The sequence below is a fragment of the Equus quagga genome, chromosome 11, assembly GCF_021613505.1.
Source record: "Equus quagga isolate Etosha38 chromosome 11, UCLA_HA_Equagga_1.0, whole genome shotgun sequence".
Lineage (NCBI taxonomy): Eukaryota > Metazoa > Chordata > Mammalia > Perissodactyla > Equidae > Equus > Equus quagga.
In genome coordinates this window covers 45473577-45487285 of record NC_060277.1, presented here as the reverse complement: position 1 = coordinate 45487285, position 13709 = coordinate 45473577, and the positions used below count along the sequence as shown (strand labels likewise).

The window sequence follows — 13709 nt, the reverse complement described above, 5'->3', positions numbered from 1 at the left end:
ATAACATAAAATTTTCCATTTAACCATTTTAAAGAGTACGGTTCTATAGGATTAAATATATTCACATTGTCGTGCAACCAGCACAACTATCCATCTCCAGAAATATTTTATCTTTCCCAACTGAAACTGTGTAGCCATTAAACACCTGCTCCTCCTTCCCTGCCCCCAGCCCCGGGCAACCACCTCTCTACTTTCTGTCGTGTTGAATTTGACTACTCTAAGTACCTCACATAAGTGGAATCATACAAAACTTGTCCTTTTGTGTCTGACTTACTTCACTTAGCATAATATTTTCAAGGTTCATCCATTTTGTAGCATGTATCAGAATTTCATTCCTTCCTAAAGTTGAATAATATTCCGTTGTATATATGACATTTTGTTCATCTGCTCATTTGTTAATGAACACTGGACTTGATTCCACATTTTGGCTATTGTATTCAATGCTGCTGTGAACACGGGTGTACAAATATCTGTTCAAGTCCCTGCTTTAAATTCTTTTGCGTTTATATTCAGAAATGGAATTGCTGGATCATATGATAATTCTATTTTTAATTTTTTAAGGAACTGCCACACCATTTTCCACAGTGGCTGCATCACTTTACATTCCCACCAACAGTGCACGAGGGTTCCAATGTCTCCACATCTTCACCAACATTTGGTATTTTCTGTTTTTTTAATGACATCCACCCTAATGGGTGTGAAGTGGTATCTCATTGTTATTTTGATTTGCATTTCCCTAATGATTAGTGATGTTGAGCATTTTTTCATGTGCTTATTAACCATCTGTATATCTTCTTTGGAGAAATGTTTATTCAAGCCCTTTGTCCATTTTTTAATTAGTTTTTGTTGTTGTTGTTGAGTTGTGGGAGTTATTTATATATTCTGGGTATTAATCCCTTATCAGATATGTGCTTTGCAAATATTTTCTCCCATTCCGAGGGTTGCCTTTCCACTCTGTTGATAGTGTTCTTTGATGCACAAAAGTTTTTAGTTTTGATGAAGACCAATTTATCTACTTTTTTTTCTCTTATTGCCTAACATTATGTTTTGTAACACAATGACTATATGAAAATAATTCTGGGATTAGATGAATTGAGTTAAAATTCTGATTTTGCTCCATTCCAGTTGGGTAGCTCTGGGTAGATTAGTCCCTTGTTTTGCTTCAGTTTGCTTATTTATAAAATTGTACTAAATAATACTTCCCTTGTTTAGATTTTGGTAATTAAAACATGTAAAGGAGGGGGCTGGCCCCATGGCCGAGTGGTTAAGTTTGTGTGCTCTGCTTCAGTGGCCCAGGGCTCACCGGTTAGGATCCTGGGCACAGACCTACCACTGCTCATCAAGCCATGCTGTGGCAGCATCCCACATAGAAGAGCTAGAATGACCTACAACTAGGATATACACCTATGTACTGGGGCTATGGAGAGGAAATAAAAAAAGGAAGATTGGCAATAGATGTTAGCTCAGGGCCAATCTTCCTCACCAAAAAGCATACCTTAAAAAAAAACTGTGAAGGAGATTTGGGATTACAACTTATGTTAAAAGAATATTAGGCAATGACAACAACAATTGTAAGATTTAAATTTCAAGCTAGGGGGATTTTCCTTGAGCCAATACAGCTACAAGATTAGTGAACTTTGATATAAGGTAAACTTTTCCTTCAAGAAACAAGATGACATCATTCTTCCTCTCTTGATTTTCACTACCTCAACATATTCGTTCTCTTTTTTAAGAGATGTGGAAAACATAATTTTCTCAAACGAAGACATCACTACCAGAAATAATTTCCCCCAGCACTTTGAAGTTTTGTACACATATCTCCAAGGAGATCGTAAGAGGGAAAGCTGACAGGCTCATTTCTCGTCTTTCCAGTCCCTAACGGTGAACTCTTAATATAACCAAGGCTTTCCCACTGGCTTCGCCCCACCGTGAATTCCTCAGGGTAGGCGCTCTTCACGGGAAGCAGGTGGCAACAGGAAGAGAAGTTGTGCTGAAAGCTATGTTTTGGCGATTTTTCCTCCCAACCAATTGCTTTCCCTGCTAGGAGCTTCGTGTTTTAGTTCCACAAAACCAGCAAGAAGAACCTTCTTTCCCCTTTCTCTTCCCTTCCCTTCTCTTCCCTCTCCCTCACCTCCTAGTCAGGACTTTTTCCCCAATCATTCTATTATTGCCCCAGTCCCCTTCCTTCCATGCTGTCGGACACCTTTTAGGCTTCAGAAGCCTTAGGCTGAGCCCCAGCTTGTCACTTGATGGCTGGGTGATGGTGGGCAGTTCTTTAACTTCTGCAAGCATCAGGATCGTTGTAAAGACTAAATAAAATAATGGATATGAATGTGCAGTGTGTACTATCAAATGCTGCACAAACTCTAGCTGCTTTTTTATACTTCATATGAGGAAAATTTTGCCTTAATTTCCCCCCATCTCTCCCTGGGAAGAATTGTCTTCTGAATTCATTTAATGGGGATAAGATAAAAGGAAGAATCACATTCACCAGGAATTATCTGGGCATTAGTCTGGTTTGACCTGGGAAGAGAATGAGGCGACACCAGACAGCCTTTCGTCCAGGGGTTCAACAGCAGGTACTTCAGGGAAAGAGTGAGGAGTCGGGCAAGGAGAAAGGGGCCAGGGCATCAGCATCTCCTCAGCCAGGAAGGTAGCCACTGATACCATAAACATCATCCCTGTTTCAGAGTTAATAACTGCTCCTCCCCAAACAAACATTGTCAAAGGGAATTATAATGTGCAAACTCCCCAAAAGTCATCTTTTGGCCTTTGCCTGATAGAAGGGAAATTACATAAGGCCTGGGTCATCGCAGGATGATTGTGTGACAAGACCAACTGTGTGTCCTCCTGTGGGGAGGACAGAAGGAGAAGTGTGTAGCTGCACATAACCTTATATGTCATAAATGAGTTGCCTGGCAGAGTCACACAGCATCAGTCAGTTTTCAGTGACTATAGAGTCACCGCCTGCTGGTAATAACCCTCCAGAAGCATCATCCACACAGTGAGTGAACTGGGTATTGAGGAAGCTCTTCTCCCCATTACCCATTATCTATAATTCTCTCAGGACACATATTACTTTCTGCTCTGCAGAATTTTCCAGAGCTTCACTGTCCAACTTGGTAGCCACTAGCCACATGTGGCTATTTAAATTTAAACTTGAAAGAATTAATATTAAATAAAATTAAAAATTCAGTCCCTCAATCAAACTAGCCTCATTTGAAGTGCTCAATAGCCACACGTGGCTACTGTATTGGACAGCGCAGATAGAGAATGTTTACATTGTTACGGGAAATTCTATTGGATCATTGGACTATTCTGTTCTAGAATACTCATCTCCTACTCCCACCACCTCTCCCTGGCTGTTAGCAAACAGCCTCTCATCTTTACAGCTTCCTTGATCCCTTTCCTCTCCCTCATATAACCGTAGTCACATCCTCCAATGTCCCCACAGCTCCTGGTACTACCTCTGTTTTAACATTTATTCCATTATGTCAGGACTGCATTTGGCGAGAGCTCAACAAATGCTAAATACAAGGATGAGTGAATGACTGAGCTTCGTGTACATAAGCCAACGCCTGCCTTAGCTCCTCAGGGTGTCATCATACCCTTCCCAGGGATTCTGACAGATTCATCACACACATGTGGAAAATAGAAAAAACAGAAGCAAAATATAGTTTTGTGAATCTGGGCAGACACGTCGTACCACCAAAGCAGAGCTATGGCAAGATACTCTGTGAAGTCTCTGTGGCCTCCTGCTTTCTGTATGTGCCCTTCCCCCGGCCTCTGCCTATTTCACCCCCAACCTCTCAGGTGGATCTTACCACTAGATTTGAGGGAAAACCGAGACAAAGTGCTCTCCTGTAGTCCATAGAGAAAGGAATGGACAGATAGCAAGAAGGAGCATGTGAGCCCCCAAATGCAGTGCCTCGCTTGTGGAAGCCGCCCATCCCTAAGATGGCACCAGCTGCTGGGTCAGCAGCCATCGCTATGGTTTTTCTCATAGGAAAGAGGGGTTTCTCCAAAGTGTCTTGAGTCTCCACCAAGAAAGGACACATTTTCTTCTTGACAGAGCACCTGTAGTCTATGGGAATAGGAGAGATCTGTAGGTACTCTTGTGTAATTTTATTTTTTCTGTTAAAAAACAAGCATTTTTTCTAGATGAAATGATAATTATTGCACTATCAACTCACTTGCAGGGATGTGCAACTATAACCTAGAAGTAACCATCTTCCTAACCTAACACAGCATTCTCTTTAGAGCCATGGGCCCATAAGTACCAGGATACAGTATGGCCCTGTCTTGAGAAGCCTGGGCTTCCCAGCACCCCACTGATGTCTCGCACTGCAATCAACAAGACATCTGTGGCTAGCTGCACGTCCTAGGATGTGGGAAACCTCACTTTCCTCTGTCGTCCCTAGACTAGACTCTAGGGACTGCAACAGTCACTGCCTGAAGCTACAGCTGAGCCCGCTGAGGCCGCCTGGAGTGAACCATCTCCCAGTGCATGTAACACTTTCCTGCCTTAGGGGTATTTCCCCTTCGAATTTACATAATGTCCTAATAGCTGTGGACGATATTGATGATAAACTGCCTACAGTTTTGAGAGTAACATCTATTTAGTTGTCAGTCGCAATTCTCTGTTCATAAGATTCAGCTCAAGCAGACTAAAACAAAAAAACGGAAAGAAAGAAAGAAGCCCTTCCTTTCCTGTCTCCGTGTGAGGAAGCTGCAGCCCTCTGTGTCTCTACTGAGAAGGGCAAACTGGCAGCTCAGCAATCAAAATCTCCAGACTACCAAATTTGAGAATCCATTCCAGGTCTACAAAATTCATTCATTTTTCAATTCATTTATTCTCACATTTATTCATGTATCCAGCCCTTCATTAATCACTTTTGATCTTTACCAGATGCTGTGGCAAAAAATAAACACGAAACAGCTCCCTTGCTTGTGGCTCTCCCTTTATAGTTGGGCTGGTTGGCCTACATGAAAAGCATATAATGGGGTATATTCTTTTAAGCGAAGTATACACACAGAGTGCTGTGACAACATTTTAGAGAGAAAGTGTAATTCTCCTGGGGAAAGGAAGATTGAAGGATGGAAAAGGGAAAGCTTCACTGAGAAAATATTTGAGTAAGTCCTTAAAAAATGAGAATGTAAGTGCAAAAGACACTCAAGACTGAGGGAAAAACATGAGGAAAGACCGGAAAGCTTGAAAACGCTTGATGTCATTGGTGGAGACTATCACTCAATTTGCTGAAAATCTTGTCTGAAGCTTGTAGATGGGTCAAAATTGTTACCGCTGAAGGTCACTTGCTTCTCCATACATCACTCTCCTGCTTGATCTCTGAGGACCATCTCTAAATTTTTGTATTTGTCTCCCCACCCTCTCAGAATGCTCAAGGTAAAACAGTACACAGCAGACATTGAAACACATGCAATTTCTAGTTCCTCTCTTCCCTGCACACGGGGGTCATCGTACTCAGAAAAAACAAAACAGCAGACACTACAAGGGAGCCGCCATGATGTTCACTATTCTGAGCCAACCTTCCCCAAGGCAAGGAACTGCTGGAACTTTGTTAACATTCCTTGATAGAAGTGCCTTTTAGGAGTTTCTTTATTGTTGCTGAGTGAGAGCTTCTATTTTGTTTGAAAAACATACGGTTCAACTAATTTTCCCTTGAAAATCATTTAGGCAAATTAAGAAAAAGGCATCTGCAAATCTCTGCAATCCATTTCACTAAATACCTTTAAGAAAAAAGTGCAGGAGTTTTTCAAAACCCTAAACAAGCAAGGTCTTCCCTTCCTGCTATTAATAGAGAAATATCTTATTACAGTTCTGTAAACAGGGCTAAATTGAAAAAATTACATTTAAATGATGTTAGGGTTTCCAAAGAAAACCACAAAACAAACTCAGAGCGAAGGCGATAATGCAACCCTGTTGTACCTTGGCGCACGAGCAAGTATTTTGCAGTGACCATCTGTGATAGGAACATTGCAATAAGTGTGAGGGCACCAACTCCCAGAGAAGCCACGAAGCAACACTTTTTTTCCTGCCAACTGTGATATACTGCAGTATGAAGAGTCTTTCCAGGAAACAGCATTTCAACTTTTACAATGCATTTAAAGACACTAAAAGTTTTTTTTCAGTTTTCTTACCCCAAATGTCTAAAACAATGCCAAGTAAACATAGATACTCAATAAATATTTAATAATTGAATAAATATTGAAAGTGCCAAACTTTACCTATGGTAGTAAGAATTTCATGATGCTTTGGGATCCCGTTTACCTTCTCTTTAAGATAATGAAGGATGTATAACTATTCCCCCAAAAACAACATTTCAGGTATGTTGGGATAAGGGGTAATTTATCAAGTACTATTAAATTTATGCATCCCAAATCACTTTAAAAATGCTCTTCTGTTACCACTACCACTACTAAGAAAGTGAAAAGGCAGATTAAAAGAGTTCATCAGGGGCCAGCCTGGTGGCGCAGTGGTTAAGAGCGCACGTTCCGCTTCGGTGGCCCAGGGTCCGCCGGTTTGGATCCTGGGTACGGACATGGTGCCGACATGGTGCCGCTTGGCAAGCCATGCTGTGGCAGGCATCCCACATATAAAGCAGAGGAAGATGGGCACAGATGTTAGCTCAGGGCCAGCCTTCTTCAGCCAAAAGAGGAGGATTGGCAGCAGTTAGCTCAGGGCTAAACTTCCTCAAAAAAAAAAAAAGAGTTCATCACAGCATCTTGGCTCTCACACCAAAAGCACAAGCAACAAAAGATAGAGATATCTACATTAGATCTTTTCAAAATTAATGATGTTTGTGATTCAAAGGACATTATCAGTAAAGGTAAAAGGCAGCCCACAGAATGGGAGAAAATATTTCCAAATCATAAAGCTGATGAGACTTGTAACTAGAATATATAAAGAACTCTTAAACTTCAATAATTAAAAGAGAACACAATTAAAAATGGGCAAAGGATCTGAGTAAACATTTCCCTAAAGAAGATGCACAATGGTCAATAAAGCACATGAAAAGATTCTCAACATCATCAGTAATCAGGCAAATGCAAATGAAAACCATGATGAGATACCACTTCACACCCACCAGGATGGCAATAATCAAAAAGGTTGTGGTGGGGGGGGGGGGGGGGGGGTGGTCAGCCCGGTGGCATAATTGTTAAGTTCTCATGATCCACTTTGGTAGCCTGGGGTTCATGGGTTTGGATCCTGGGTGCAGACCTACACATCACTCATCAAGCCATGCTGTGGCTGCATCCCACATACAAAATAGAGGAATATTGGCACAGATGTTAGCTCAGGGACAATCTTCCTCAGCAAAAAGAGGAAGATTGGTAACAGGTGTTAGCTCAGGGACTATCTTCCTCACCAAGAAAAAAGGTTGAGGAGGCTGGCCCCATGGCATAGTGGTTAAGTCCAGTGCACTCCTTTTCAGCAGCCCTAGTTCATGGGTTCAGATCCCAGGCATGGACCTACACCCCTCATCAAGCCATGCTGTGGTGGTGACCCACATACAAAATAGAGGAAGACTGGCACAGATGTTAGCTCAGGGCTAATCTTCCTCAAGCAAGAAAAGAGAAAGATAGGCGACAGATGTTAGCTCAGAGTGAATCTTCCTCATCAAAGAAAAAAAAAAGGTTGATAATAACAACTATTAGTAAAGATATAAAGAAATCAGAATCCTTACACATTGCTTGTAAGGACACAGAATAGAGCAACCACTTTGGAAAACAGTCTGAAAGTTCCTCAAAACGTTACAGCAGGATGTAGCAATTCCATTTCTAGGCATATACCCAAGAGAAATGAAAATATATGTCCACGCAAAAACTTGTACACCAATGTTCTTAGCAGTATTATTCATAACAGCTAAAAAATGGAAACAACTCAAATGTCCATCAACTGATGAATGGATAACAGAAATGTGGTATATACCTACGATGGAATATTATTCAGCAATAAAAAGAAATGAAATACTGATACATGCTACAACATGAACGAACCTTGAAAACATTATGCTAAGTGAAAGGAGCCAGTCACAAAGAACCACATATTGTACGATTCCGTTATATGAGATGTCAGAATAGGCGAATCTATGGGCAGAATGTAGATTAGTGGTTGCCTAAGACTTTGGGGTTATGAAGGGGTGGGAGAAAATGGAGGCAACAGTTAATGGGCATGAAGTTTTTTGCAGGATGATGAAAATGTTCTAAAATTGATTGTGGTGATGGTTGCACAACTCTGAATATACTAAAAACCATTGAATTTTTCACTCTCAGTAGGTGAATTGTATGGTTTATGAATTACATCTCAATAAGGCTGTTATTTAGAAAAATTGTCTTGGGCTTATAATTAAGTTATTCTAGTGACCTAATTAATATAATTTAAAACATGGACATAGGATGTGTATGTTGATCCAGCCTTGTATAAAGTCAACGAATTGCAGAGCAATCAACTGTTTCATATTATTGTATCTGAGTCTCAGCATGAATAAAACTCTTCAAAAAGACAAGTTCAAGTGTTTTCTCCATGAGGATTGAAATGTATTTTAAATGGACTTGGAATGATGTCTAGATATTTTACTAGATGCCATACTTATTCCAAAGTGAGTTAATTTTATGCCATGCAATTAAAGCATCATGAAAAGGAAATTTTATTAGTATCTTTTTCTGTTCACTATAAAGTAGCAAATACATTAAGTACAGTTTCCTTCAAATATTAAAATACTAAAATGTGTCCTACATATTATAACTAAATAATGCACAGTTCCATTTAAACAGTAAGTTCTAAATAAGACAATAAATTTTAAATAATCCTGGTGGTATTATGTTCTTTGTAGAGATATAGATATGTGTCCAAAAATATAAATATATATTCCAAAAGATATAATAGTTTTATAAAAGTATTTTCCTAATATTAAACTGAATATTATTTATACACTAGGATCATATGAATTTTTTTTTTTTTAGGAAGATTAGCCCTGAGCTAACATCGGCTGTCAATCCTCCTCTTTTTGCTAAGGAAGACTGGCCCTGAGCTAACATCTGTGCCCATCTTCCTCTACTTTATACGTGGGACGCCTGCCACAGCATGGCTTGCCAAGCAGTGCCATGTCCGCACCCGGGATCCGAACCGGAGGACCCTGGGCGGCGGAAGCGGAACGTGCGAACTTAACTGCTGCGCGACTGGGCCGGCCCCGATCATATGAATTTGAAACTGGAAGGAACATTAAAAATTCTCATCCCAGCTGCTCCTTTCACACATAAGAAAACTGAGACTTAAAGTGGTTAAGTTTTTGCTCAAAATCATAATTGGGAACCCATAGTTTGAAACCAAGTTCCCTAAAGCTCAAGGAAATGATGTTCTCATCACACCAAAACTTGAAAGAAAGCAAACATTATTTGAAAATCTATCAGCATGTAGAGGGATACCAAGTTATTATATCTGTTGGATCTTTCTCTACTTGAATATGTATTTTTGGTTCACTTCCATCACTGATAATGTTTCTAAGCTTTGACCTCCTGGAAGGCTGCAATCTTGTATGTCTGCTTAACTGTCCACATATTCAACTTCACTGTCAACTTATCTGAGCAGCTATTTTTAAGAATGTGATCAATGAAAGTAAAACACAGCATGGTAATAACTTAATAAGATTATTTCATTTCCAATGGAAGGCTTAGGAAAAGCTTTATGTAGATGAGTCAATGCATTCTTCATGAGGAAACCCAGCACTTGTTACACTTTGAGATAAAATTTTCTTCACAAACATGTCTAATCAGAGAGAGCATTGGCGTAGCATCCATGAACTCTGTCATGACTCCTGAAAGAAGCTCATGAAACGACTATTTTTAATGGTTCCATGACAGCTTTGGTTTGAGATGCCTCTTCTTGCACCTTCTCCTCCCTATTGAAATCTTCCCAGAATTGCCTTATTCCAAAAATTACTTTTCTCACCTAATAAAACCTCCAGCTATCTCCAAAGCTTCTGCTTATCAAATTCACACTATGGTGTAAGCTGCTGATAGGTTTAAGTATGGTGGACGATGACTAAGGTATTCACATTTTAAAAGTGAGATTCCTTTTGCTCAAAATTTCACTAATGAATGTAAAGAGTGAGTACGATCCTTTGCTATATCAGCAACACTGTGCCCCAGCCTCCTCTGGGGGCCACCAAAGTCTCCTGACCCCCTACATTCCAGAAATCTGGGGTCAGCAACTGGGTGCCCCGCTCGTGAAAAGATGTTGACCCCTGGGAGGGAGCTTGTATGGAAGCAAGTGTTAATTTTCAAAATGTGACTGGTTGTGATAGCCGCAACCTCACCTCATCACAATGTCCCTTGGAATGTTTTCCAGTCAAGGGGCTTAGAAGTGATCTGTCATCACTGGTCAGTGGTACAAGCAGCTCATTCTTGTATCCTTGCCCTTCTCCCCTGGACCCGAAACAAAACATCCCACTCTGCCCTCCTCTTCTCACATTTGAATTTTCATGTGTTCAACATTTGTCAGGGCTTCACCTTCAATGACGTGGTCAGGGTAAGAAATTATATTTAACACGTGAGAAATGAACACCAGGCCCATTTCTCCATGCCCTGTAATTGAAAGCTACAGAGTTTGTGTTTGGGGTGTGTGCTTATTCTTGGAACAACACTTACAGACATTTTAAATGATTACCCTCCAAAGTCATAAAAGGGTTTAGTAACACACTTTAATATATAATTTCTTAGGCACTTTTTTAATAAAATACAGATATATAATTATAATTATCAATGCATGTATGGCATTTAATATAAGGATAAAAGACTAGTCTTTGAAGTGACATGGTGATTAATATTTACAGTAAAACCCAAAGGAAATAGCATTTGTACAATATTGCTAAATTTTACCAAAAAAAAAGATTAATAAAAAACTCTACTCATATTATGGTGTCAACTTAAATCACCAACAGCAAAAAGGAAAATGCTCTCCTTATTAATACATATGGGTATAGATCATTACTTTCTGTGTTTTCTCAAGATGGAAAACTTTCTTGTTCTCCTTGAATTATACCAAGCACTGAGGCTGGGATGTTCTCATGAGGACTTTTCCCAAATCTTGGTCAAGGTATTCATGCCATACACAAAATCTTCTACAGACCTGCCTTTGGAAATATTTCATGTCCCTTCATGCTAACCTTAAATCTAAAAATTAATCCTAATTTGACGAATTGTTACAGGATCTGTGAGGAAATTTGTCATTACCTATAAACAGATCATTTCCTGTGCAAATACTGTTCAAAGAGTAATCCCCCTAAATACCTAACAGCAGTGCTGTTTTAAAGTAAAGAGGCAAACCAGGAGCCACACACTTTCCCCATCTAAACTAGGGATGAGTTAAAGCAATTCTGTTTAGCACCAAAAGGAAATCACAGTTTTAGCTCGGCAAATATGTGAAATGCAATGAGTCAACGGACAGACACATTGTATCAGTTTCTCAACAGACATAGGTAACGCTCCTCATCATGCATTCTTAGCCTTTCCTATTCATTTCACAATGTGCTATCAAAGTTACTTGTTTTGAAAACTTAAACCATGTACACACTATTTTAGGGATTTAAAAAAAAAAATAATGGTGTTTTCATTGCTCCAGTTTCAAGGTTAAAAATGCTGTTGAGGTTAAAAGTTTTATAGCTCCTTTATCATAATTAGTATCTTCCTCCCCAGTCCTCCAAGAGGCTTTTATAGGAATGGGCCTCGGCCTTTGCACTACAACCCCCAAAAGACAGATTGCTGGAGATAACCCCCTGAAATTCCTTACAGCGTTATTTAACACCGTAAAGGCCCAGAATCGATCTGTTTTGGGAAAGACTCAGACAGAGGGACAAGGTTAAGGAAGGGTGAGGTCTGAATTTGTAGGAGTTTCGAGACATAAGTAGCAGAAATGTCTTTTTCCTTACTGATAGACCATGGGTCAGGAATCTCAAAGCAAGATGGAAAAACATCCTGAATGGGAAAACGCACTACAAAGTCCAAAGACTACCTGATGATATTATTCCTCTTGATTTAAAAAGACAGACATTTCTCACTGGCATCCAAGAATTTGAGGTGGATCTATTTTCTTTTTGCCATTCCACTCATACCACATATTCCTTCCCTGGTGAAAATTTGAAATTAAAAATGTGTATAGAACATTCTTTAATTGTCTACTTAAACTAATAAAATAAGCAAAAAATCCAAAATACTGGAAATTTATTCTCTGCAGATGAAGAAATACCTCTATAGGCCCAATGAAAAGTGAAAAAAAAACACAAGCCTCTTCTCCATCTTCCTTAAGAAAACAATTACTACGGGTTATGGATTCTTATAGACCCAAGGTCACCTAATATCTGTGATAAATAAGAACAAGCAGGAAGACAAAAGTTAATCCTTCATAATCACAAAGACCTCAGAACCAATACTAAGACTTCAACTGGCTTTTGCAGTAGGTTCCCACATGCACCCAAGAAAAGCAGAAATCACTAGTCTCTGTGTGCTGGTTATTGCTGGTTATCAACGCTCAAGTATGAAACTGTGTAGAGCATCCTTCTGATAAATTAAGTTGTAAGTCTTAGTATGGCTGGTATCAATGCCAAGTTTTACGTTTGCCATTTGGTTTTTGAAAGAATCTGAGAACTCTGGTTAAAAATACCATATTTATGCCAATACTCTATGCAACTGGATGAACGAGGAGAAAAAATGGAGGATGTGGTTTTGCTGGCCACAAAACTCCACATGCTATATACAGTATACATCTATACCATAGATAATTACAGTCTCACCATGAGAAAGTCAAACAAGTCAGTGAGCCTTCATTTTCTATTATATGTACATTTTACAAGCTACTGATAGTTTCTTCTCCTATTGCTTTCAAAAAATAAAAAAATAAAAAGGAAAGGAAGAAAGAAAATACATTAGATTCGAATGTCGGTTAACTTAATGGCTTCATCAGACCATATGTGCAGACACTTGAGACGATGACAGAGTTAAGCTTCCTAGAGTCCTAGAGTCAAAGAAACTCTGCTGACCCCCACTGCTAAGCAGGTGTACTCCTTCCACAGGGGGCAACATCTGCCGATCGGTCATGGTCCCACTTGGTGAGGACCCCAAGAAACTTCCTTGGGAAGAAACAATTTTCTCAGGACTGGCAGCCAGTTTGGGGGATGTAGAGAAGTTATATCCATACAAGGCACAGGGACTGTGTAACCTGAAAGTGTTATAGGAACCCTGATGGGTCTGGTTAGTAGCAAAGGCGTTGCTGGAGGGTGAAGGCATGATGTACTGGAGCTGAGGGGACATCCCCGAAATCTGCATGGACAAGCTGGTCTGTGGGCAGCTGAAGGTGTCCCCGTCAGCGCCGCCCATGGACATGTTCACCGAGGCGCCGCTGCTCACGCCCACGTAGGAAGGAGTCCTGGGCGGGGCGAAGGTCTCGCTGGTCTGGTTGGTGAGCCTGTTGTAGGTCTCGGCCAAGGATGTGCTGTATCGGTTGAGGGCGAGCCCCGAGCGGGCACAGGCGGAGTAGTCAGCCGGGGCCAGACTACACAGCTGGCTGGTGTTGGGCCCCAGATGGAAGGCAGGCGAGGAGCAAGGGGAGCCGGACAAAAGATGAGGGTGAGTGGCAGGAACGCCATTCCCGGAACCTTGGAGTAAGGTGGAGGAACTTGTGTTTCCTGCAAAAC

The 13709-nt window shown here is 40.4% G+C and overlaps 1 protein-coding gene across 1 annotated transcript in view; it reads right to left on the bottom strand.

The window, feature by feature from the left end:
* Nucleotides 1-10701: 10701 nt before the first annotated feature.
* Nucleotides 10702-13709, bottom strand: part of TBX18 (T-box transcription factor 18) — a 28941-nt gene continuing 25933 nt past the window's right edge. Inside the window, exon 8 of the mRNA XM_046677338.1 lies at nt 10702-13700. Within this exon, the coding sequence (XP_046533294.1) occupies nt 12976-13700 (725 nt within the window). The 3' untranslated portion in view covers nt 10702-12975. The remainder of the gene's footprint in view (nt 13701-13709) is intronic.